Source organism: Penicillium citrinum (assembly GCF_028827155.1).
Source record: "Penicillium citrinum strain IBT 23319 chromosome Unknown utg000001l:1.0-4955037.0:1.0-4956770.0, whole genome shotgun sequence".
In the NCBI taxonomy this organism is placed as follows: Eukaryota; Fungi; Ascomycota; class Eurotiomycetes; order Eurotiales; family Aspergillaceae; genus Penicillium; species Penicillium citrinum.
The window spans coordinates 4,530,749-4,556,653 of NW_026622686.1; the positions used below are offsets into that span (position 1 = coordinate 4,530,749).

At 47.6% G+C, this 25,905-nt stretch overlaps 10 protein-coding genes across 10 annotated transcripts; 7 read left to right on the plus strand and 3 right to left on the minus strand.

Annotated features, from left to right (window-relative positions):
• Positions 1 to 38: 38 nt before the first annotated feature.
• N7469_001719 (Ser/Thr protein phosphatase superfamily) lies at positions 39 to 842 on the minus strand (the record flags this gene model as incomplete). The annotated part of the gene is made up of 1 exon (XM_056640639.1): positions 39 to 842. One exon carries the CDS (start codon positions 840 to 842, stop codon positions 39 to 41), a length of 804 nt encoding a protein of 267 aa, XP_056506396.1.
• Positions 843 to 1,987: 1,145 nt separating this feature from the next.
• Positions 1,988 to 3,982, plus strand: N7469_001720 (putative lipase; the record flags this gene model as incomplete). Its single annotated transcript, XM_056640640.1, has 1 exon — positions 1,988 to 3,982. The coding sequence occupies one exon, from the start codon at positions 1,988 to 1,990 to the stop codon at positions 3,980 to 3,982; it is 1,995 nt and encodes a 664-aa protein (XP_056506397.1).
• A 535-nt stretch (positions 3,983 to 4,517) lies between these two features.
• On the minus strand, positions 4,518 to 5,946 carry N7469_001721 (putative MFS monocarboxylate transporter; the record flags this gene model as incomplete). Its single annotated transcript, XM_056640641.1, has 2 exons — positions 4,518 to 5,823; positions 5,894 to 5,946. 2 exons carry the CDS (start codon positions 5,944 to 5,946, stop codon positions 4,518 to 4,520), a joined length of 1,359 nt encoding a protein of 452 aa, XP_056506398.1.
• Positions 5,947 to 6,555: 609 nt separating this feature from the next.
• N7469_001722 (putative 2-haloalkanoic acid dehalogenase) lies at positions 6,556 to 7,344 on the plus strand (the record flags this gene model as incomplete). The annotated part of the gene is made up of 2 exons (XM_056640642.1): positions 6,556 to 7,163; positions 7,218 to 7,344. The coding sequence occupies 2 exons, from the start codon at positions 6,556 to 6,558 to the stop codon at positions 7,342 to 7,344; spliced, it is 735 nt and encodes a 244-aa protein (XP_056506399.1).
• Positions 7,345 to 9,056: 1,712 nt separating this feature from the next.
• On the plus strand, positions 9,057 to 10,626 carry N7469_001723 (NAD(P)/FAD-dependent oxidoreductase; the record flags this gene model as incomplete). The annotated part of the gene is made up of 4 exons (XM_056640643.1): positions 9,057 to 9,306; positions 9,359 to 9,648; positions 9,708 to 10,290; positions 10,358 to 10,626. The coding sequence occupies 4 exons, from the start codon at positions 9,057 to 9,059 to the stop codon at positions 10,624 to 10,626; spliced, it is 1,392 nt and encodes a 463-aa protein (XP_056506400.1).
• Positions 10,627 to 11,725: 1,099 nt separating this feature from the next.
• Positions 11,726 to 12,678, plus strand: N7469_001724 (uncharacterized protein; the record flags this gene model as incomplete). Its single annotated transcript, XM_056640644.1, has 2 exons — positions 11,726 to 11,949; positions 12,027 to 12,678. 2 exons carry the CDS (start codon positions 11,726 to 11,728, stop codon positions 12,676 to 12,678), a joined length of 876 nt encoding a protein of 291 aa, XP_056506401.1.
• A 1,138-nt stretch (positions 12,679 to 13,816) lies between these two features.
• On the minus strand, positions 13,817 to 14,278 carry N7469_001725 (uncharacterized protein; the record flags this gene model as incomplete). The annotated part of the gene is made up of 1 exon (XM_056640645.1): positions 13,817 to 14,278. One exon carries the CDS (start codon positions 14,276 to 14,278, stop codon positions 13,817 to 13,819), a length of 462 nt encoding a protein of 153 aa, XP_056506402.1.
• Positions 14,279 to 14,636: 358 nt separating this feature from the next.
• On the plus strand, positions 14,637 to 17,590 carry N7469_001726 (uncharacterized protein; the record flags this gene model as incomplete). Its single annotated transcript, XM_056640646.1, has 3 exons — positions 14,637 to 14,706; positions 14,840 to 16,505; positions 16,558 to 17,590. The coding sequence occupies 3 exons, from the start codon at positions 14,637 to 14,639 to the stop codon at positions 17,588 to 17,590; spliced, it is 2,769 nt and encodes a 922-aa protein (XP_056506403.1).
• A 1,205-nt stretch (positions 17,591 to 18,795) lies between these two features.
• Positions 18,796 to 21,048, plus strand: N7469_001727 (carnitine O-acetyltransferase CAT2; the record flags this gene model as incomplete). Its single annotated transcript, XM_056640647.1, has 4 exons — positions 18,796 to 18,902; positions 19,014 to 19,059; positions 19,201 to 20,863; positions 20,916 to 21,048. The coding sequence occupies exons 1-4, from the start codon at positions 18,822 to 18,824 to the stop codon at positions 21,046 to 21,048; spliced, it is 1,923 nt and encodes a 640-aa protein (XP_056506404.1). The 5' UTR covers positions 18,796 to 18,821.
• A 457-nt stretch (positions 21,049 to 21,505) lies between these two features.
• Positions 21,506 to 22,528, plus strand: N7469_001728 (uncharacterized protein; the record flags this gene model as incomplete). The annotated part of the gene is made up of 3 exons (XM_056640648.1): positions 21,506 to 21,829; positions 21,888 to 22,287; positions 22,380 to 22,528. 3 exons carry the CDS (start codon positions 21,506 to 21,508, stop codon positions 22,526 to 22,528), a joined length of 873 nt encoding a protein of 290 aa, XP_056506405.1.
• Between the last annotated feature and the right edge of the window lie 3,377 nt (positions 22,529 to 25,905).

Genomic DNA, 25,905 nt, shown 5'->3' on the forward strand with positions numbered 1-25,905 from the left:
TATAGTACTAGTATTACATGACTATATGTCACCAGTGGCTAAACTTCAACCACCTTTTCAGGGTCAAACCCATTCGCCTGGGCGAAATAATAACCTCTCTGGTTCGAAGTGACTCTTTTCGGTGTTTGATCATCTTGAAAATCACAGTTGAAATGCGTATGACCAAAAGCCCAAAGCTTGACTGCTGAGTTCTCCCAACATGGCTCACCCTTTAAATCTGTCATAAATCCCGATGAAATCTTACTTGTTGCATGGCGAGGGTCAATGACTTGATTGTTTGTTGTAGGACAATAATGAGTCAGGACGATGATTTTGCGGTGAGGTTCAGAAGATGAGATGGATGTGACTTGTTCATTAAGCCATTTCAGATCAGATAGATGAGCCGATTGGTGCTTTTCGACGGACCACTCCTCGATACGATAAAAGTCATTCAACCCAAAGCTGACACTTTCCATCTGTGACTCGGTAACTCGAGAGAACAAAGTACATCCGAGAATGGTGAGATTTGGTGAAAGATCATATTTTGTTTGATCGAGGAGAATGACTCTGCCTTGTGGTTTGCCTATCGAGGGGTTCTGTGTTGCATCTTGAAACTGGCTGACCTTCTTCTTTGCCTCGTCCCAAGTGGTATGATATGGTTCATGATTGCCCAAGACTAAGAAAACTATTGAAAAAGCCTGGAGTTGAATTTGCAGAAAGGAAAAGAAACCGTCGTTTGTGACATACCCGATGTCGCCAAGAAGGCATAAGTAGGGTGCCTTGGGATCGATATGGAAGATATCATAGGCGGCTGGGGTTTCCAAGTGGAGATCAGAGATGATTTGCAAGTGTACTTTGGCCATGGTAGTGTGTCCTTCACTTATCCACAACATTTACTAAATGTATGAAGTGGTTTATTTGTGTGGAGTAAAAAGTCAGATGACTTCTGCCCCCTGCAAACAGCCAGTTTTTGCAGAAGGGCAGAACGTGATGCTCTTAGCTGGTCTTGATACTTATATAGAATAGTTTATATAATCCTGATTCTTGATTATGTTAATGGTTTCCTTGTACGAATGATAGATAATTAATTGTATATTACATCGTAGGACTTTATGTATCTATATTACTTATCGCGCAGTGACAAGATTGTCATTTGCGTTGAGGTAGGTACCTCATAGTCAACTCATAGACTAAGCATGATCGACATTCATCCGACAGCTGCATCAGCCCTAATATCTTCCATTCCTCTTATTTAGTAATAATATTAATGTCACTAACTGATAATCCCAGCTGACTCGCCCATCAGCTGATGGCGTCACTGGCATGTGATGTGGGGTTTTTCACATGTGAATTTCATCAAAGAACAACTTCAGACCATTTGGGATTTCTTCAACTTTGATCTATTTGTGATTTTTTATTGTGTTTATAGGTCCAAAATCAAATGGAACATACTTCATCTATTTCACATACTCTTTATTTGATTACGTTGCACAAGAGCTCCATCTCCCATTTGATCACCGCAGCAGCAGTCAACGCGGGTAGAGATGATAGGTACCACCCACCATCATCTTCTCCAGACAATCTACAAAGAGAAAAGTCTCCGCTAACAGAATTACCCGGTATATTAGATCATGTACTAGGAAGGCCGTCGACTCGATTTAGAAAGATTCAGGTCTTTGCTGTTGTCTCATTTTGGTCTCTATATCTGTTACGGTATGCTCAGCCACTGGCCCTGGTGTATATAATACGTACATTGCGTCCCAGCTGATGTTCAAATAGCGCAGATAAACATGGCCCTCCTTTTATCCGATCAATATCTGCTCGTTTCTCCGGGAAATTAACCACCTGGCAAACAACCGTCATTATTTTCCTCTGGCTTTATCTAAGTCGCAATTTCGCCAAAATCGTTGGTCTAGAATGTCCTGAACCATTAGCCAATCTCTATTCGCGATCTTTTTTTCGAGCAACATGGATCACAACTGGCCTCGATGCGGGATTTTGGACGGCAATGTCAATCAAGCCGAAATGGCTGAGAGATATCGCTTCCCTGGTTTTCACCGTCTACTATCTCATAGCCGCAGAGCAGGCCGATGAAAAGGTTCGGAAGGTCCGCGGTACCCTGACTTTGGAACATCTACGTATATCATGGAATAAAGCAACAACACCGTACCTGTGGACATTAGCAAGCCTACTTCGGCCTCGACTAACCCGGTATCCGCCACGAGCAATTCGTATTCCTCGGCCCAAAACCTCCATCCACAAAGATCCTGTCAACGCTTGGCTCTATTTCGATGGTCCATTAAGCGCTCTACGTGATCAAAAATGTTTAGTGTTGGATATCCCAGGCGGCGGATTTGTCGCCATGGGCCCTCGAAATTCGGAGGACAAGTTGCTATCTTGGGCGGGCCAATTGAAAGTTCCGGTTCTGAGTGTTGATTACAAGAAGGCACCAGAATATGCATATCCATATGCGCTTCATGAATGCTATGATGTATATCACACGATCATGGCCACAAATGGGCGCTGCCTTGGACTAAGTGGTGCAACACGCCCTCGTATCGTCGTGACTGGCGAGAGCGCCGGTGGCAATCTTGCGGTTGGAATGACTCTGATGGTTCTTCAGTCAGCTATGGCACAAGGCTGGCGAGGCGAGGAAGTTTTGTCACGACCAGACGGTTTGGCTTTGGCGTATCCCGCACTCAACGTGAGGGTGGAAAGTTGGATGACCGATGAACAAATGTCTTTGATTCAAGACAAAAGCACCAGGCAAACGAACAGTGGCATACTGAGGAGGAAACAGGATCAATACCGCAAACTCACCCCTTTCACATCTCCTGGTCATTCAGTTGAGGATCTAACAGCGCTCCCTTCAGAGGAGAAGCAGAAAGAAGAGGCAGCTAATTTAGCAACCGAGGCCTCGAAGGCACTACGAGACAAGTTCAAAAAGAGCGAGGACATCAATGGCAAGGCTCTGCAAATCAATGAAGATCAAGTCCAACCGCTCAAGACTCGTCTTGCTGTATCTTCTATGATATCGTATGTTCACGATCGAATTTTGACTCCGGAGATGATGCGAGCTATGATCATTCTCTACATCGGGCCACACCATCGTCCCGATTTTAATACCGATTTTTACTTGTCCCCTGTTCTGGCCCCGGATGCTCTGTTAGCACGATTTCCAAAAACTTACATCTTGACTGGAGAGCGGGATCCTCTCGTCGATGATACTGTGATATTCGCAGGACGACTCCGTCAGGCAAAGCTCCATCTCTTCCGTGAACGTCAAGACCTTGGCTTGGAAAAATCTCGACACCAATTCAACGAGAAGGACCATGTGGAGGTTTCTTTGATTCCAGGGGTCTCTCATGGTTTTATCCAAATGGCTGGCTTCTTCCCCGACGCGTGGAAATATATCAATCGCAGTGCCAAATGGATTGAGTCAATATTTGAGGCAGCTGATCTTCAGAATTCTCATGACAGTCTGCCCCAGCTATCCCAGGAGAATTTCACGTCGCCGAAGCAACAAAAGACTTTCAAGGCTACTAGAGAGGAAGATGTTGTCCCTGGCCACCATCGTCGGTTTCCAACCGGTGAATCTTCAGCTGACGAGGATAAACCCTTGGAAATGGGCGCCAGCAGTTTGACACCCGCCGAACAGAACAAAAACTCTGCACAACCTTCGAGCTTACTCGCCCGAAGGAAGAGGTCTCGCTCATCTTTCGCAGCTTATCAGCTCAACAGTGGGCTATCAAGTCTTGACAATAGCTCGGGCAGTGGGAATGATTTCCTAGTCAAGCTTAAACATCTAGAGATGACTAGTCACCATGACACCTTCCATCCCGATGAAATTAACAGTGCTCCTGGAAGCCCTACCGCAATCCGACCACGAGGAAGAAGCATTACTTCACTCGATAGCGAGGAGGACTTGCTTGATCGAAGAATGAATGGAATTGCTGGCGGACTGATGGGGTTAGGGGAAAGGGCTCAGACTCCAGGTCCTTGATCGAGGACTTGACGATTTATGATTTGTTCATGCAATACATTATCTAGATCTGTTCAGAATATCCGCAGAGTACATAGCAATCTTACATCTCTCATATTGATTGATCCATAATATTTACACTTAGTTTGTTACGACCAGAAGAAGACTGGCATGTGAAAGACCCGCTAACATGTGAAAATGGATCGGAGATACTCCGGCTATACTAGCACGCGAATAAAAGACAATCCAGAGAAACATGTGAAATCACAGTTAGATTCCAGATATTTCGGTGATGATCATCAAGACGGAGTGATATTTTTTGTGATATTCTTGCACTAGTGTAACAACTGCGAACCGTCTTGCTCTTGACCCGGGCCGATATTGTATCGGGATGACACCGCGATCGGCTCGGCATTCGGGATGGTCAAAACATACACATGCGACAGCAGATGCAAACCATCATGATAATTTGAATATCTAGCTTGATTATGAAGAGGAGATTTTTCCTGTATATAACAAATTCCGAAGAAAGACCAAAGGGTGTCGCTCGTACTCTCTACATCAACCATTTCTTCGCGTGGCCTTGTCCTGATTCAAAATTAAGAGCTGCCTCTATTCGAGCCCACATCACGGCCAAGGTTGCAGCAACTAGTAGAGCTCCGACCAGGATACTGGTATTTTCGTAGCTTCGAGGACCAGCTTTTTCATGCTGACTACTCCGAATCAACAAACCAGCGACCGGAGTGCCCAATAATGTAGCAAATCCCCTCACCATATAAAGTACCCCGTTGACACTGACAAAGTTTTGTACACCGAAGAGCTCTACCAAGCTAGTTGGGAATAGGGAGACATATGCCGACGCAAATATACCATAGAAGATAGTGAAAACGATGAAGAGAACGCTTCCGCTAGACTGCGATGTAGACAGTGACGATGGAAGCCACATCGCCAAAACGGAGATGGCAGATATAAATGCTGTCAAGAATAATGTATTAAGCCGGCCCATGCGATCAGCAGCATATCCAATAACGATTTTTCCCAATGCATTCGCAGCATTGGAAATAGCAATAAAATTAGCCGATGAAGCTTGTGAATACCCCAGTGTTCGAGCAAAAGAGGCGAAGAAAAACACGGGAGTATAGTAGGCTGCAGATTGGAGAGCAGCTCCGAGGGCATGAGCTGCGAATTTACGAGTCCCTGCAACGCGCCAATCAACAAGTGGGATACGCAACCAGCTGAGTCTCCTTGCATGTGCGGCGTTCTCGGCTTGTATTCGGGTAAGTTGATTTGCGGGCCATTTCATGTAGAATGCAGAGGAGGTTATTATCACGAAAGATATCGCAGCTGTAATACGGAGACAGTTGCGGAAACCGACCCGATCGATGAGCGATCGAAAAGCAAGAGGCCAGACGACGCCGCCAACTCCTGTTCCGGAGAGAATGATACCCATGGCGAGGCCACGATGGACTGAAAACCAGGTTGGTGCTACCGTGACCGAAGGCATATAAGCCATGCAAGTACCAATACCAAGAAGGAGGCCTTGGGTGAGGATAAATTGCCACAATGTTTGGCTGAAGCTAGCTAGAAGAAGAGCCAGGGAGTATATTATTCCTCCAGACCAAACGACTGCACGCGGAGAATATTGTTTTGTCCATGCTGTTGTGAATGGAGCTCCAATGGTCATCAATGCGATGGACAGGGTTCCGATTAGATCGATTTGCGCTGGACTGGCTCCGGTAAATGGCGTATTTGGGAGCTTGGACATTGAATCATATAGTTCTTGGTAAACTCCGAACGTGAAGTTGATCCCGCAACCAGTGAATACAAGGGCTGTTGAAGCGATCAATACCAGAATTGGCTGTCTGAGATGACAATGTTAGCGCAAATCACCGTACAGTCAGTGAGAATGGAGAGAAATACAATCGCTCTGACCTTGTCTGTCGACGGTTATCGGTCGTCAATATAGGTTCCAAAGGTCGATCCATTCTCTCGATGTCTTGTAGATGGGAGAGTTAAAGAGGGAAAGTTCATAATGCGGGCATCAGGCCGGTGATATTCGGTAATCTGAGTCATGTCTGCGGCGGAACCCGGGGAAAGCTGCAAGTATACAAAGAGTAGGAAATTCGGATAAAGCTCCTCGAATTTAAATTTGAATGAAAGGGAGAAATATTAATTATTGTGCAGAAGAAAATCTTATCTAGCACCATATGAAAACGGGATACGATCCATTCTCATACGAGTATCTTATCATCTCCTCATCCTATCTATATCGAGTTTATCCTCTACCGGGAGGAGAAGCGGGGTTTCAATCGGATATGCCGAAGCTCGACTCTTCTCCACCTTGCCAAGTCGAGGGTCAATTGACTCTTATTCAGATTCTCTGTTTATCAAGTTCTTCTTCCATTCCAAGCTTGCTGTACGTCAGCCTCTGACTCATTCCTTTTTGCTTTATATTCAATTTGGAATATAGATCGGGGATCTCCCATTCTTCATTGCCAAATACCATCTATTAGTGCATCGGCTTTGACGACTTTTGAACTTCATTGTATCACAACTTACCTACTTGCCCTGTCAACCCTCAAATAGATATAATAATGGGAGACACTTCAAAGAATGTCGTCTTCGACATTGTCGGAACTTTAGTATGCTATGATCATCTCTACGATGCGATTGATCGCCGTCTAGGTGATCGGCTGGGCGCAGAAGGCGTCAAGCCATATCTACTTGGTCAGATGTGGATGGAAACTGCCGAACGCGAGTATACGAATCTCAGCATTTCCGGACGCTACGCAGTTTATGGCGACGTTTTCGAGGCCCTTTTCTACCGTATACTTTGGATGGCTGGTATTCAAGAACCCAGACAATTCGCATCTGCCGCAGACCTCGAATACATAATGAGTGAGTACGAGGGACTCACCATGCGCCCTGGTGCAGCTGAATGTGTCCAGAAGCTCCGCAATGCAGGCTTTACTGTGTGGGCATTTACTGCGGGTGATCTTCGTCGTGTCGGTGGGTATTTCGCTAAAGCTGGTATTGAAATGCCATCGGAGAACCTGCTCTCCTGTGATAGTACTGGTGTTGGAAAGCCAGATCTTCAAGCTTACCGACCCTTACTGGGCAAGCTGATGTCTGAAAATGATGGGAAGAAGCCATGGTTTGCGGCAGCTCACATGTGGGATGTTTCCGCTGCGCGTTTGACAGGGTATGCTACTTGCGCTAGTTCATGAATCTAACAAATATTAATTCCGATAAACAGATTCAAGGGTGCATACTGCACAGTACTGGAGAAGGAACCGCTGACTGGGTTGTTTGGAGAAATGGATGTAATCGATGACACTCTTCCTGGAATGGCCGATAAGATCATCGCTCGCCAAGCTGCCTGAAGCATTTTATTGAAGGAGATAACTCTACCCATTGTTTTCTGACTTCAATCTGCTTCTTCAGCTAGGTTGTTTCCATTTACTCAAAATCCCATTCTAGGCATGTTAGATACTAGGTTGAGTTCAAGAGAAACCAAAAAGCAATTCTCCTGCTTTGAAAGAAACCTGGTACAGATCCTCGCAAGTCGATCTGAATAGCGCATCCTGATATTCATGTATTGAGGAAAGGTAAAAGCACACAAATAGTTTCCCGATATTCTCTGGGGGTGATTCTCGCCTACATTTTGTGCAATCATCGCCAGCTCTTAGCCGATGTTACTCTAGATCGAAAATCCACTTAACCCACAGCGTGGTTTGTGCATGCAATTATCAACCAGTTTCCCGCACTTTCATCGCCAACTTGAATTGACTTTTTTGGGAGAATATTGAGTGCTCATGGGAAACAATTCCGTGAATGGCTAACCATAGAATGCCGTCGGTGAGAGGTAAATCTATAGTTAGTTTGGTTAGTCATTCAGGGTCGTGGCTGCAAAAGATTAAGACGGCATCGTAGTATAATGTCTTAATTTATATTTTCTATGGCCGATAGAGATAGTACCTGTATCAGTCATAGATCTGAAATGTGGTCTATGGCTTTCAAAAATCTTCAATTTTTCAACATTGAAGTCTAAAAGATCATTTTCAATGGGTTCTATGTGAAATGTTAGGTCAGTGTAGCGGTGGTATATAAGAGTTCTTCTAGGTGATAACTTCCTAAGACCTAGGTAATGATATAATTTCTATCTGATTTACCACTGGCATTCCGCTTCTTGAAAATTCCGAATCTAGGACACCTGTTAACCAGCTTCAATTTAGTACGCTAGGGAATCAGTATACTTCAAACCCGAGGTGATTGCTATCATGTATCTCAATTCAGTGACCGTTGTCAACATACTATGTGGACTCCACTTGGGTATACTTGCTGGGTGTCAGGTATCTGCTTCGAATAAAGAACATCGCCCACCATGGAGCTGGAAAAATCAGTCAAGCTGTCTTTCATCTACAGACGTTGAAACCACGCCTACTGTTCTGCCTCCCCACTACGACCACATGTCCAACACCTTTCACTTCAAGTACACCATCTACCAGTACTTCTTGCTCTGCTGGAAACTCGACTAGTTCTACTGGTGACACAAGTCTTCTACCCACCACTACGTCTAAAAGTACTACTATAATGCCCAGTACGACGACTACACATACTATACCCACTAATACATCTTCCACCTCTTCTACAACTACTTCGACTACGACTCCGACTACCACTTCGACCACTACTCCATCTACCACCTCTACAACTACATCTACAATGACAAGTACCAAGGTTGTAGTGCCTCCAACAACAACGTGGAAATCTAATTTCAGAACGAGCGATGGATTCTCTATACTTAGCAACTCATTCATTGGGACATTCCCGAGACACTATATGCCAACTTATACAGATTTAGTGCCGTGTAGAGAAAGCATCGTATACTTATCTATCAAATTAAGCTCCAATAGGATCAGCAATCGAGCGTCATATTGTCGGTGCGGGGAACCTGCTGGTTTATCAGGAGGAGAATGTTGCCGGTGGAGATAGACAATCTCTCCCCCGCAACTGCCGATTGAATCAGAATCATATACCAAATCGATACCCTCAATTTCCAACTGGTATTAAACCAGAAGCACAGTTTTGCAACATGTCTGACAATCACTTTCCTGTCCCAAATGGGACTGTGCCATTCTGGAGGACAGAGCCCCACGTCTTGGATAATCATCGCTCTAGCCAGACTCTCCCAGAGAAGAGTGACATTGTGATAATCGGAGCAGGGTGCGCCGGAGCTTCTGCCGCCCACCATATTTTAAGTCGGGTGAAGCCAGGCTCGACTCCACCGTCTATCACTATTTTAGAAGCGCGACAGGCTTGCTCTGGTGCAACAGCCCGCAATGGTGATATTCCCTAGTCTATGGTTGGTACTGGCAAGTATTCTGACTAAAACAGGTGGGCATGTCAAACCAGATATATACAACTTTATCGCAAAACTCGCGGCGGATTATGGCGGTGATGCGGCGGCTGAAGTTGCGGCATTTGAAGCTAAACATGTATATGCATTCAAGGACTTTGTTGCAAAGGAAAATATTGATTGTGACTATACTGTCACTCGGGCAATTGACGTCCAGTTAAACAGAGCGCATTACGAGAAAACAAAAGCTGGGTTTCAGCGACTCATCGCCGGCGGATGTGCAGCTACAAAGCAAGCACATTTTATTGACGCGGGGGATGCAGAAAAGGTAATCTGTTCTGTTCTTTGCCATATACTGGGGCCTGCAAATATTGATGATTTTTTCAGTTCTCTGGAGTAAAGGGTGCTGTTGGTTATTTCTCGTATGCTTCGGGACATATCTGGGCTTATAAGTTTGTCCTGCATCTTCTGGACAAGCTTGTGTCGCAAGGCGTGAATTTACAAACACACACGCCTGTCTTGAAGATAACCAAGACAAATACTTCTGAGTCTAAGTATTCCTGGCGAGTTCACACTGATCGAGGGGCGATCCATACAGGTACCGTTGTACTGGCAACGAATGCATATACCTCTAGTCTTTTACCCCAATACGAAGGCAAGATTGTGCCTGTCAGGGGAACATGTTCTCGTATTATAGTTCCTCCGGGGTTTCATGTACCCGAACTGACCAAGACTTATACCCTCCGTTGGAGCGAGTGGGACTATGACTATTTGATCCCGCGAAGAGACGGAAGTATCATAGTAGGGGGCGCTCGGTCCGCCTTTATTCAAGATATACATAGCTGGTATAATGTTAGCGACGACAGTCGCGTGCTTGAGTCAGCTACTGATTACTTCAAGGGGTATATGCAGCGGAACTTTGATGGATGGGAGGATAGCCATGCATATACTGACCGAGTCTGGACTGGGAGTACGTCTTTCCAGGCATTTACTCTCTTCAACAACTCACTAGAATGACTCTTGCTAACTGACCCTAGTCATGGGATACTCTTCTGATGGACTACCACATATCGGGACAGTCCCAGGCCAAGATGATCTTTTCATATTGGCCGGGTTTACCGGACATGGCATGCCACAGATTTTCCTAGCGGCAGAAGGGGTCGCAAAGATGATTATGGATGGGGTACCATACGAAGAAACAGAATTGCCTCGATTGTTTAAAACAACACAAGCAAGATTGAGTGACCCAAAGAGCAATATTCTGGAGAAAATGCCAAATTCGAGTTCTTCAGAAGCCAAGCTTTGATGCAAAATGATGGATCATTTTATACGATTTGAACGCTTTTTGCCTGATTAGGAATATTGTTTACATGTCTGATTGTACTAGGTGAAAATTATCTATCACTACAGTACTCTGTACTCCGTTCCTTGACCTAGTAGCCCCGCAAATGCAGTCATCTAATTGAGGACGAAACTTTGTCGTTGTAATTTTGAGCTAAATCGAGTATAAGTGGGTTCATGTCTCAGCCTTGTTATAATTGCAATCCTCGGAGCTGATTTCTTATTTTCATTTCTTTGCGAAAGAGGAGACCTTGGAATAAATAAGAAATGATGGTTGACTAGCCATGGGCCAAGTAAGACCATGAAGTTAAAAAGTACTATAGTATCGCGTCATGAAATTAAGTCATGGTGATATTGAGCTTGCATATTACCCCAGGTCGGTGAGAGGCCCGATGCATCCACATCCCTGCCGGCTCCACATAGTATGCAGTTGCGAGAATTAGCCTCTCGTAGTTCCAATTAGTATCTGCTAGCGAAACTTGATGTCTGAATCTTCAAGATGTTATCCTTCAGCTTGAACATCAAAAACATTTTTATGTTCACAAAGTATAATATCAATAATATACTGCTCTTCATACTGCTATAGTTATTATGTATACTCGTTGGAATTGCCAGATAAAGTGGAGGCTTGGCAAGTCTTGGCGGAAACGTCAGTCTGACGGGCGATTGTGTGATTCTTGATTAGGCCTTGTATGTTGTACTGTTGTTGTACTGTATACTAGTACTGCATCCCAGTTGTATAGAACTACCAGTAGCTATAAATATCATTTTCAATATAGGATCAAACAAATTAAATGTTCAACTCCAATTTCTTTTATAGCTGTTTATTATCGTCACTGCATCAGGGTATCTCGTATACAACTCAACTGGCTGCTCGATCGACATGGCGTGCTTCTAATACGATGGCGCGATTGGACCCGCTCCGCACCTCTTTCTCTGGTCCATCACCAACTTGACGACTCCTGCCAACTCCTCCATATCACTAGTACTTAGTATATCATGGCCCCTCACCCTCAATTTCTGGCAGCTCTTTCGCCCTCTGTTCACCCTCACCACTTCTCGCCATGGGTGCCCCCGACATGACTCTGCCTAAAACAGAGCAGGATGTCATCCCCGACTCAATGCGTTACGAATACGACGCTTGGTTACTCGATGATCATCCTCTCCGCTCCCATCCTACCGTCTGTATCCCGGGACTGGGTACTTTCATCGCCGAATGGTATTCTTCCGTTGAGCGTCGTTGGAAGGATGGCCTCCTTCGAGTCGGATGTATCATCCTAGCTTGCTGGTGAGTGTCGACCCACCATGAAATCTGATATCAATCGTCAATCAACCTCTCGTCTCCTAATGCAGCTTTTCTCTCAGGGCAACATTTCAATGCCTCCGAGCACTACCCTCGGTCGCAAGTAAGGGTTCAACTCCGCTCACTCAACACAACACACGAGAATGGCATTTCACCTGCACTTTTCCCCGCTCAGACCCCCGTGCCAACGCCCTTGCGCAATCTGCTGTTGCTGGATGCAGTGGCTTCCGCACCGACATTTGGCTGCATGGCAATGAACTACAGATGGGTCCATCAGATGCTGGCCCAGCAGACATCAATGACATGCAGCATCGTCTTGACTCGCTTGTCTTTAAGTTGGGTTCCCGTGACCTTTCTACTGATATTCAAATTCCTCTGAGCGCCGAGGGAGAATCTCCCAATAATGTCCCTGAAGAGAACGACGTATCGCATTCCTTCTGGCTTCTCCTGGACCCTCAATCTCCGGTGAATGAACTGTTCCCGTACCTAGTCTCGCATCTGGACTCTCTTCGTCAGCGTGGGTTGTTAACTCACTGGGAAGGACACCGTGTGGTGCATCGACCATTCACGATTTTACTGACTGGCGAATCTTCACCCGGCTCTAATTGTGCCGATCATCCTTACACCGATCTCTTCTGGATTTCATCCGACGACACTATTTCATGGGATGAGACTGCTGTGAGAGGTCAATTAGCCCCGATCTGTGGCATTTAACATAACATGCCAACTATATTTCGTCATTTGCTGCATTGTTTCCCGATGTATAACCTCCGTTTATGATACCCACCATTCAAATGCCAATTCTAACAATTTTCATATCGCAATCACTCTGCTCTGATAGTACAAGTACTTGCAATTTTGACTAAACTGGTAACTTCAGATGTATTTCTCGTGCTTTTAGCAGCTTGTGCAACTCTGTAGTACTAGTGTGTGCCACGTCACGAGAAGGGTAAGCCCTAAAGAGGCCCGTGGAGTGATGTATTTTCGTCAGTGTGCAGAAACGGCCACGGGAGACGCAGAACATGGCGATGGAGAAGAGTCAATCTGTTGTGCGGCCTGACGTGCGTTAGGTAGAAGTACCGCATGCGCCCATATAAATTTCAGTGTTACCACCTGGGCTAGGGGTAATCTTATGTCTCGGATTGAATGGAAGAACAGAGTCAGATGGGAAAATTCCCTGGATGACGAGAAAGAGAAACTATACTCTGCTTAGTACTATCAAAAATCAACCCTCTCCACGTACTGTGTTCCTAAATGTTCAAGTGATTCACGCGGTGATCCGATCTCCACATGCAAGATACAGTCTTGGCCCGCCCCATCGCGCTAAACAGACTCACCGTTTTTTCTCCGGTTTGATCTCTCTCTTTCCTCTTCCCCATCACTCCGAGTCCACTTTTCGTTGACTCTTCTATGTTGCTGTCATCCCAACATTCATCATCACGCCAATATAGAAAGACTTCACCCTAACCCACTCCCTATCAGTCCTTGTTACCCCCTTTTATTCCAGCATCTTCTTCTCCGCACTGCCCGGCCCGCACCATCTCCGACGGGGTTTGGCCCGCGGGATCAACCGCTGATCCTCCGTCATTTACTCATCCTGGAGGCCTTTTTCCCTTTTCCTCGTCCATCTTGACTTTTATCACACTCAACACCTCCATCGCGCAATCCCCATCCGTCAACCTTCGTCTCATTCATCCCCGAAACGCCATCGCTTGGCGCCGCTCATTATGGACTTCTTCCGCCGTCTCCATCAGAGCTACCCGCCGCGACCATCCCCCCCTGAGTAATTCCCAAGAGTCGCGAGATGATCGACCCCGATCTCACACTATTTCTTCTTCTACCTCCGCAGCCGTCACTGCCTCCGCCATCGCTGCCAACGAGGCTCGTCATCGGCCGGATGATAAGGCTCGGTCAAGCAGCCGATACGAGTACCCTCCACCTGGAACGGCCTCGTCGCATCTTTATTCACGTGGCGCACATGGATCGCATCGCTCTCGCCGAGAAACTGCCGGCGCACACCTTTCTCCACCGCGGAATCATGCGCACCAACATCGACGACATACCAGCTTGGAAACAAGACAACAGGGGCACGTGCATCGACGGAATAATTCTCAGCCCCAGGCTGGCCATCTAAGAGAAGGTAAGCATCGTTATTGTCTGATCCCATGTGTGTTTTGATAGTGGTTTTCTCCCCGGAGGTGTCTGTTGTCCCCAGATTTGTTGTCTGGGGGAGTCGGACTTCTCCCGTGGTTCTCTCCTCGGCTCCTCTCCACTTCACATTATGATTGGGTAATGCCCAACGAGTGAAATACATTTGCGAAAGAGTACTCCAAGGTTCTTCCTCTGCTGTTTCTGCGCCGCATGGGAGAAAATATGAAAAGGATGATCCTCTTGACGTGAATTTTTCCGAGTCTATTTGATATACTTCCCCATCGCTCCTGCCCAGCCACTGTTTCCCCCTGCGTGCCTTCCCCAGTGGCGTAGATCTGCTGCTCGGGAACACTAGTCCGTATATGGACTAGTGTTACGTACCCCTTTCGGGACTAGCGTCCCAGCCGAGCTTCCGGAGTCACGGGGTCTGCTGCTGCTGAGAGGCCCATTTGTGTTGCTGTCGGGGCTCCACGCTGTGCGTTCATTCAGACTGCTCCCTTGACTGACTGGTGATAGTCGCAATGGACCACCAGCCTTCAAACCCGTCGCAAAACGCCTCAAACGGTAGCAGTGGCAGTCCTGTGCATTCTGGTAAGTTATTGGAAGGCGGACGCGCCCACTGCAGGGCGGAAACAGTGATCTGCCGCATCACGTCAGCCATCGAAGTTGATTCGCAAACTTGTGGAAAAGAGAAAGGAAACTAACAATCGTTCTGGATATTCAGGGCAAGAAAGTTCTGCGCCACCGTCCTTTGGGATCCGTCAAATGCCACCTCCATCTCCTCCACACGCGTACTCTTCGCGATCACAGTCAGCGAACGCGCCCCCATCATCCCTACTCTCGCGTGAGCCTCCAGGCGGCCACGCTCATCGTCCTGGGAGTAGCATGTCTATTTCATCGATGCTCGGCTCGGATCCAGAACGCCCAGCGCGAGATTCAGGCTCATTATTCTCACGCCCATCACCCGTGTACGGAAATGCGCCGACCAGTGCGTCTGCCGCCATGTCACCACCCTCGGCGCCAGCCCGCCAGTCTCCCCTAGATCAATCCCTTTTCCGACGATCGCATACTCCCGAAAAGCCATTCTCAAAACAGTCGTTGGGTCGACCATATCGATCGGGTTCCGGGGGCGGATCCAGTCTGCTTGGCGATCCATCAAAGTTTGGAGGCTTATCGCGAACTTCTCACTCACAATATCCGGAAAAGCCTCATTCAACACACCCATCGCCCAAAGTCTCTCCAGCTGAATCACCTTACAGTGAGCCCCGTCGAATGAGCTTCAGTGGCCCAATCGCTCGTTCGAATAGTCAGCCACCCAACCCTGATACATCCACCCGACCCTCTGGGTATAGCCCGATTGTACATCCCAATGCCGGCCCGGCGGATCGATTATCCTATGGAGGGATCGACCCGCATCCCCGAGATCATGGCAAGGAGCACAATCGATTTAGCAGTTTGTATGGAGATCGTCGTTCGGAAGACATTGCGCCTCGCGATCGAGATCGGCTGGGGCTTGGGCAGGATGGAAAAGGGACTCTGGGAGGACTAGGACGTTATGGTGCGACCTATGGAGAACGGGAGCCATTAGATCGACAGTCGACTGCTTCTCATTGGGAGCATGGGCGTTCAAATCCTCCGTCTCCAGAGACAAAACGACTGCCTGCGTTTGAATCAGGATCGGGCTTTGGTTTCGGAGCCATCCAAAGTTATACAAAGTCCCTGGGCTCTCAGCCTGGTGGTAGCCGACAACCCCCTTTGTCTTTGCAAACAGGACAAGGGCAGCCTACACTCTCTCCTCGTGAATCGTCGTATCTGAACAAACACCAACCCTCACAATCGCAACGGCTGGGATCAAACCCGGTACCGGCCTCCCCCGCCGGAACAAACTCATTGGGATTGCCCTCAGCGAGTGACGATGGGCGCCGCAAGGGCAGTGATGAACTTCTCGCTCACCGCAACCTTCTGGCCATAGGCGCAGAGGGCAAACGTGGCGGACGAGCGTCTCCACTCCCCCAGGCCGTGCAAGGAGCACAGGCACCGTTTATCGGCGCTACTGGTGAGCCCAGTATCAAGAATGAACTGGGCAGAGTGTTTTCTGGAATCGGCAGTGGTGTTGGAGGAGTGACTGCTGGGGTGTCCGGCATGTCTGGCGTCTCCGGTAGTGGGCCATCAACGCCTCTCATTTCAAGTCCTTTCAAACGGGATAGCTTGACTGGTCGCTCTGCCAATGATGAACCCGAAGAGGCCAAGATCGCTCGACCATCATCAGGCTCGGGCTCCAAGCGGGCACGCAAATCGCGAGATGAAGATGTGCAGATGGAATTAGAAGGCGGCGGCCTCTCTGCCCGTGGAAGTCGTCGAGCTCGTCATTTGCACCATCACCATCACCAGTATGTTTTGATTCTTATTTGAAATATATCCCCATGCTAACTCTTTTCTCAGCCATCATCATCACCGCCACAAGCCCGACGAGGAAGCTTCTGCATTGGCTAGCTTACATCGACCTTTGACATCCGCAAATTACTTTAATCGAACCTCTACACCCGGTGAAGGCCCAGGGCATCACCATCACCATCACCACCATCATCACCACCATCACCCCCCTTCTCAGCCCCCCGCCGCATCTCCTCTGCGGGAACCTCGTACCACCGTCAACCTCGAGCCGCTCTTATCAAGTGTGGCTCACCTCCCACGGCACCACCTGGGATCTACTCTCTACACTCCTCGCATCGGCGTACCCGGCGTAAAGGCCTCTACAGAAAGCTCCAAGTTCGGATACACCACCACCCCTCAACCTCTCCCACGCTTCGAACAACGGGAAAACTGCACGTTCACCGTTCGGGTACCACGGTTCCGGATCGACACGACTCACCGGGAGGAAATCTGTGCACGCCGTGCTTTGTGGGGTACTGGCGTGTACACGGATGATTCGGATCCTGTTGCCGCTGCTATCCACTCGGGTTTTATCCGAGGTGCCTGGGGCGAGGATGTAGATGAGTCTATGCTCGATCTGGAGATTAAGGATACATATCAACACGCCCCACCTAAGGAAGACACCAATACCAGCGTTCAGAATGCCGGTGCTCCTAAAGAGGACACCCAAGCTGAAGGTCCTCGTCTTCCACCTGTTCCTCCTCCCAATCAAGACCTACATATCACTCTCCTCGTGCTACCACGTCTTGAGACATACGATTCCACCGTAATGTTTGGAATCAAGTCTCGTAAATGGAATGGTCGACATGATGGGATGAGCTTCAAGGTGCAACGAGTGGATTGGGTTGATGAAGGTGTCGCGCGCGGCGAGGAGCGAAGCGGCGAGGCCCGACGGAAACGTTTACGTACGTTGATGCAGACAGGTCGGATCTGTACTGGTCCTGCGATGGCCAAAATGGATGAACTTCGACGAAGTGGAGTGCAAGTTCCCCGGCCGATCGATAATCAAGAGCAGCCGACTCCTGTACAGCCGGTGTCATGAATGACTCGGGACTTTGTTTCGGGTCTTGTGAGGGCTTACCTCAGGTGATCTCTCATGATATTTTTCTTTTTCTCTATCTTTGGTCTATCCATCTGATCTGAATAGGGACTAAACGGTTATAGTTACAGCGTTCTGCGTATTTTTTTTTTTCAAGTTCTCACGTTTTTCTTTACTTTTCTTTTTTCCTTTTTCAATTTCTATCTCTTTGATTTGTTCTGATTGCCCAGGTAAGTTTCTACTAGGGCCTTGATACCTGCGAATAGCGAGTTTGCGCGTTGAAGCTTTGGGCATCCGGGTCAACGGACACAGGAAACGGATGAAGGGATGTGGGAAACTCTACATCCCTGATATGATCTTATTATTCAAGAACCCTACTTGGGAAGTGACTTAGTATCTTAATTTATCTCTGCGGAGATTTCATGTTGATTCTTACGGGTAATTCAGGGTTTTTATGCAACTTCTTTCCCTACGTAGTATGGGCATGAGCAAATTTACCCATTGCAAACAGCGGACTATAGAATTGTCTTCAGCTCTTCAGCATGAATTGCACTTTTTCGTAGACAAATTTGACTATGTAGCTATCCTGCTGTCCTCTGAATATACAGCATATTATGGCCTTAATAATATCTCTCTGCTACTCTGCTTCGATGCATCTCCCTCTACCCCATACTTCACGGCGGAGACCGACGCTAGAAGCTCTCCCCGCATTGTCAACTCGCAACCGCACCGATCGCCGAAGTCTATCCTTACACGCCTTTGTATTTGTTCTGTATTTTGAATCGGACTTTTTTTTTTTAGAGATCCCCATTCAATCACTTTATACTCCCCTATATTATGTCGGTAGATCTTCGGCGATCTCACCCTCTCGTGCACTTGATCATCCCAAGTTCCCCAGTTTCTCCCATTTCAACCGAGGCCCAACGACCGATACATTACTTGGTTTTGTGTAATTGTATTACCGTATTCTACTTGTTCTCCACGGGAAGAATGCCCGCCGGCCCGACTCGGACGGGACCGACTCGGTCCAGCGGTGACCGTACGTGACCAAACCTGACCGCCTCTGACTGGTCGGTGTTGCAAAAACAGCCGAGGCATTCACAGCTGCTTTCTTCCCGCTCTTATTTGGTTGTTCGATTTCCCTCCACACTTATCTGTCTCCTTTCCTTTTTCCTCTCCTTCTCTCTTCCTTTTATACTTCCTTCTTTCACATAACCCTTTATTGCTGAGAGGGATGTTCGCTGCCTCTGCGCGAAGCCGTCTCTCCACCCTGTCAAGGCCCCGGCTCCCTCCGACGTCACTACTCACCCGCTCGGTAAGACGGCCACCTCCGATATTCGCAGGCTGATCGCATTCGCGTTGATGTTTCTATGATCGGAAGATCATGCTTTTTGGAGATCAATTGGAAATCTGACAATTTGTATAGACTCCCGCCATGGCTCCTCGACGACAGGCTTCCTCCGTCCCTGAGGGTGAGTGATATACTAGTATCATCATGTTCACATGTCTCCGCGGAAGGGGTCCCCATCTGGATCTCCCGCGAGAAGCAATAGAGAGATACACAGCAATTCACAAGATCTCAGTGAATGAATGACTAACAACACTATGACTAGGATACAAGGAAGACCTCTCCAAGGGCAAGATGCTCCGATTTGAGGACTCTCTGCCCCACCTCCCGGTCCCCTCGCTCGAAGAGACCGGCCGCCGATATCTGAAGTCGGTTCACCCTCTCGTCTCTACTTCCGAGTTCGAGAACACAAAGAAGGCTGTCGAGGCTTTCATTCGTCCCGGTGGTGAAGGTGAGCCTCTGCAGAAGCGCCTTCTCGAGCGCGCCGCCAATCCTAAAATTAAGAACTGGATCGCCGAGTGGTGGAACGAGGCCGCCTACCTTGGCTACCGTGATCCTGTCATCCCCTATGTCTCTTACTTCTACTCGTACAAGGATGACCGGGAACGTCGGGACCCTGCCAAGCGTGCTGCGGCTATCGCCACAGCTACCCTGGAATTCAAGGCTGAGGTTGACGCCGGCTCGTTGGAGCCAGAGTATATGCGCGGCCAGCCCATGGCCATGAGCTCTTATGAGTACATGTTCAACTGCTGCCGTATCCCCGCAGACCCATCTGATTTCCCTCGCAAATTCTCTGCTGCCGAGAACCAGCACATCGTCGTTGTTCGCAAGAATCAGTTCTTCAAGGTGCCCATAGTCCTCAATGGCCAGGCCCTGAACGTCTCCGAGCTCCAGCAGCAGTTCCAGCGCATCATTGATATCGCCCAGCCCGCCCCGCCGGTCGGTGTGCTGACTGTCGCCGATCGTGACCACTGGACTGCTGCTCGCAAGAAGCTGGTTGCCGCTGATCCTGCCAACGAGCAGGCTCTCAAGGACATCGAGTCCAGCGGCTTCGTTATCTGTCTGGATGATGCCAAGCCTGTTACCCTGGAGGAGCGTGCTCACCAGTACTGGCATGGTGACGGTGCCAACCGTTGGTTTGACAAGCCCCTGCAGTTTATCGTCAATGACAACGGTACCGCCGGTTTCATGGGTGAGCACTCCATGATGGATGGTACCCCTACCCACCGTCTGAACGACCACGTCAACAACCTGATCTTCAACAAGAAGATCGATCTCTCTGCCAAATCCCTCCGCGCCAACCTGCCCGACCCCAAGCCCATCACCTTCCACCTGAACGAGGAGACCAACGAGGCCATTGATGTCGCAGCCCAATACCACCGCAAGCAGATTGCTTCTCACGAGCTTGTTGTTCAGGCTTTCCAGGGCTACGGAAAGGGACTGATCAAGAAGTTCAAATGCAGCCCTGATGCCTATGTCCAGATGCTCATTCAACTGGCTTACTTCAAGATGTACGGTAAGAACCGTCCTACTTACGAGTCCGCCTCTACCCGTAAGTTCCAAGAGGGCCGTACTGAGACCACTCGTACCGTCTCCGATGAGAGTACCGCCTTCTGCAAGGCCCACCACGACCCCGAGGTTCCCCGTGAGGAGGTTGTCAAGTTGTTCCGTGCTGCCCTTGCCCAACACACCAAGTACACCATGGATGCCAGTGACGGCCGTGGTGTCGACCGCCACCTCTTCGGCCTGAAGAAGCTTCTTCAGCCTGGTGAGAAGCTTCCCGCTCTCTACGAGGACCCCGCCTTCTCATACTCTGGCTCTTGGTACATCTCTAGCTCCCAGTTGAGCTCCGAGTACTTCAACGGCTACGGCTGGAGCCAGGTTATTGATGATGGATTCGGAATCGCCTATATGATCAACGAGAACAGGTAAGCTTAATTCCCGGTTCATAAAATGAAATATACTAATTCTTACTTTTAGTCTCAACTTCAACATCGTCTGCAAGCGCCTCGGAGCCCACCGCATGAGTTACTTCCTGAACGAGGCTGCCACCGAGATGCGTGACCTTCTCATGCCCGATCTCGCTGCCCAGGCTGAGAAGGCCAAGCTGTAAGCTTTCATGTAGCGTGAGTTTATACTACCTGGTATCACTTTTTTGACCCCAACTTTCTGTGGGTTGTTTGCCCTTGCAATTCGATTTGAGTTTAGCGACCATAGATGATATATCTGTCGTTATTTGTACAGTTACTACAATATGAGTTCTTACGTGTGAGCTTGGCAGTTCTCAAGTCATTCCTGGATTAGCATGGTCACACCATGCCGTAATGCCTAATTAGATATTTTTGAACTTGTAATATGTCCAATCTGGACGTCATGATTGCAGTCTACACGAGAAACTTGACCTGCTCGAATTGTTTAGTTCGATAGGCACACGTGACTGAGTTGCCGATATCAAAAAATGGCAGCGTTCTTAGGAAATTCAACTGCAGCAAATCCCCGCGTTATCGCGAAGCTGGACTTATCATCGTCACTCCGCACTGCTCGCACTACTCTACCCAGGGAATATCGCCATGTCCCCAGATATCAACTCACTCCCTCAAGCACCATCCTCATCCTCCGCTTTACCCATTTTGACCCGCGAAGTCGAATCGAGCTCGCCCCGCATGGCTGCTACCCACTCTTCCCCCGCTGTCACCGAGCCTGCAGGCACGCCAACTCGATCGCCCCGCGGTTCTAGCCTGGGCCGCCTATCGATATCTGAGCGACGTCGGTCATCAGTTGGTATGAACTTAAGTAGTAGTCCTGTCTTTCCAACTGCCGATCCACATCATCAACGGGCCCCATCTCTTGGGGAGCTTCATCAACAGTTCGAACAGGAACAAGAGGCGCAAGTGGTGAGTGTAAAATAACCACTATACAACCTGCATCAGCTAATCTTCATAATGCGGATAGAACCGACTTCTCCAACAGATTCACGTCCTCCAGGCCCAACTACAACAACACCAACAACAAAGACGAGATCAAACTACTGCCATCGACGATAGCACTCCATCTTCCGAACACTCAACATCCTTCTTTGCTCCAGAAACCAGAATTCCACGCACTAATCGTCCATCCACTTCATCGATATCAAATCCATATCGGCAGTCCTCACGACCTCCAAGCCAAACTCCCTCCCCTAGTATTCGACCCCAAGATCCGACCCGGGCCTCCGAAACCATAGAGTCATTCCCAGGACACCGCGATAATCCATCACGACGCGGAAGTCGTGATGAAAGTGCATTTTACCAGGCCGAGGCCGCAATGTTGAATCGGGAGAATCAAATGCTTCGGCAACGGATTCGCGAATTAGGTATGTACAGCCAAGCCCGCCAAGCGAGACTGCCGAGTATGATACGGTAGAAGAGCGTGGTTAAATGTTCGGGATCTAACTTCCCGTGATAGAGCGTCAAATTGGAGGAATGCCGATGTCAAGACCTCCTGCTTCTAGTTCCGACTCCGCAGTTCCTGGATCGCGTGTGGGTGTAGTTCCGGGGCAAGCGGGGCCCGAAACGGCGGACCCGCATGCCGTGGAATCGGATGTGAAGGATTAGTTTGTACTCTGTACCTCGTGTATTGAGAAGGGATGCAGTAATGGCAGAGCCTGTAAATGATGTATTGTGTTTTGACTGGCTCTTACGAATGGAAATGGGTTGAAATCGCTTGTTAAGTGTGGATGGCCGATGGCTGACTGTCGACGGCTTGTGGAATAGCGTTGCTGAGATGGAAGAACATTACGTCTATTGACGATACTTGATGCAAAGTCTTAGATTTTTGCTTTCTGTCCTTTTACTTGCTCAAGCTGCTGTGCAATGTTAGCGATGAATGACTGATGATCATATCCGACTTGAACCCATTCTGTGCAGTTGAAGGTAGCAAGGTCGGGGTTATTGTGCCCTACTCATCAGTAAAACTGACTGATTTAAAGGATTCATGACTCGAACTCAAGGCTTTCAGTTCAGTCATAGTTATCATCCTGCTGTGGATATGTAGCTAAGGCTGAGGGTTCATGTACCCATACAATAGGTTCTGGAAGAAACCAGGTCATCATGAGAACTCAATGAAAAGCTCAATTTGCTTTGGGGCTCTACTGAAACATATTCTGTCGCAATGCCTTGTATACTAGTATTACTAGTAGTAAGATGATGATTCTTCTCACTTCAAAGGTGCAATGTATCCATATAATACGGATATTGATGATACTGTCTAGTACTAACTGTTAACTAGTAGTTCATACTGGTACATTACCAGTATTCATGCGATAGTTACCTCCTGGTACCTACCTTTGAAGTGAGACGAATCATCATCTTACTACTAATAATACTATAGGTAGGTAATGTACGAAATCCCCAACTTCACACGTTTATTGCTTCATTACACTGTAGTGCTAGCTTTAAGTTAAAAGTACTGGGAGAGTACAGAATAAGATATGTGAATTTCTGTTCCTTTAGTAAAATGAATAGGTACTAGAACCTTCTAAGAATCCTATACTTCAGCATTGGAATCCTGAAGTATAGGATTCTTTCGCTGTCTATTTTTTGCGTAAATTAATATTTATTTATGTATAAATATAATAGTTTTTTTACTAAAGATGGGCAACCAACCCACATCGTCATGTCACTTCAGCTTCAAAAAATGAAGATCACCTCGCCCGATACTCCTGCAATGCACCTTGAAAATCCTTCCAACACGTCCTGCAGGACCGTGGAGATACTAACCAAATCCGGTTGAAATAAACATCCAAATGCAGCATTTGCGGAGTATGGGGTCATTATGAACTACTAGTCACCAGCAGTACACTCTGGAGACCCCGGAAGTCCGGCAGTTACCCCTTCCAAAGTGGTTCGAAGTGTAGTATGTATAATGTGTACATCCATGGATTTCTTACAAGTCGTCAAGCCAAAATCTGGATCCGGCATGTCAGGGGGTGAAATGAAGGTCCAGACCGTCCAGACCGTCCAGACCGTCCGGAATGAAGAAGAGACCGCATTTGAAATGTCAGTCTCGTGGCGCGAGGAATGTGAGATTCATTTTCTGGAATTAATAGCGAGTAACTAGTGCAGTCTTCTCCAGGACTTCGTACTATGTATTCCGTACGAAGTATACATGCATTGAGTGTTTGTTTCCGGTTATCCACCCTCGGCGAGTCTCTTGATGGTTCGAAGTTAGTCCAAACTTTTTCTCCATGGGGTCGCGCGGTGAGGACGTGGTAAGATTACATTGTATTTACGACTTGATCTATGTAGAGGTTTATGCAGTGTGGTTTAGGCCAAGAGGTAGCAAATACTTCGTACATAAGACATTAATTTTAATAGTTGAAAATCACTACTAGTTTCTTCAAATTGTTGCTTTCTCTGAAGGTACTTACAGTAAATTGAAGCAGAACTAACTTCTGCTGCTGCTAGTATATTTTGTATCAGTATCTCAACTGCTTCACCCGATTAAACACTAGTAGTGTTTGATGTAAATAAGATATGGGACCAGTCGACAGTTCTGCTCGGGTCATCAAGTGGTCTCATGTGTCTTTATGGTGTGAACATGCGATGGGGAATATAGCTCATACTAGGAAAAAGATTGGATTTCTCCATAGGGGTTTTTGAGAAACTATTCCAGTCTCATGCTACTAGCCTAAATCCTGAATTTGATGCGCGCTTTTTTTTAAAAAATCGAGCATACACATTGTGTACACTGTAACTACTTCTTATATTCTGACTATGTTCTGACTGTCCTTGCAGTACACATACACTCCGTGTGACTGACTCAAAGAGGCAAATCCCAAAGGCTAATCAATTGGGGTCCAAAATGTATCAACCCTTGGGTAGGCAGAGGCAAACCCGCCTAAGAACCACAGACTCTGCAAGGGGACGATCGGCCACTCCGAAAGATTTTGAGTGGGTTGACACACGTTGCACATTGACAGCTTCGAATGACTTCTAGAAAAGGGCAGTTCGTTGTGTATTTGAATACTATGTAAAGTTAATATACTCCAACAATCTGTACAGCACCACATGTATGTCCTAGTTACTATGTATGTACATAGAGAGGATATTAATGATCTGAAAGGAAAGCGGAGCCCGATCTTTACAAGCGGTCGGAACAAGAACTTGTAAGCCTTGGCCTTCAATGGCGATCCCCACGCCACGTCCGTAACCGCCCGTCGCGGCTTGGTTAAGTCCCCTGTTGGCTGATGAGAGTACCTGGTCCAGGCTTTGATCTCTGCCTTGTGATAGGTGTCAGAGCGCCCCCGTGACGTCAAAGATGAGTTTTTTTTTTTTCTTTTTTTTTTCTTCTGGCTGTTCTCTAACCCTATCAGGCTGATCGTGTGCCTTGGCTGAGTCTACAGCAAGATCGTACCATAGATATAGGCTCAGAAGAAAATGTTAAGTACGTAAAGTACCATCTATTGATATGTTCGTGTTATTGATGTACGTACTGAACGCGCAGTACAATATAGTATGTACCGTACAAGGCCGGATAGATCGGCGATGGGGAACCATGCGGTCCAAACACGAGAGTTGATCCTACAATGTACTCGTCCCTTACATCGCGGGGCACCACATTGTAACTGTCGGTTAGATCTGGAGATTACATTCTCCCGATCGATTGGGAAATGTAAAATCGAGGATGCATCCGAATATATTTACATACATACTATGTATATTCACATCGTAAAAGAGAATGGGAGAAAGGCGTCGGCTCCAATGTCCCCAATGCGGACATTCCCCATCCCAAAGCGGATCCATCGGAAACTTGCCGGCCGCCCCATTCGTTCATCAAAGACTGCGAATCCATCGGTCTTGTTCCTTCGGTCATAAGTTTGCAATGTTTTTTTCTTCTTTTTTTTCTTTTTTTTCCCTGTTTCTTTCTACTGGGTTAGTGGCGTCTTGAAGCACGACCCCTTTTCCGGGGCGTCATGGCAAATTGATGTAGA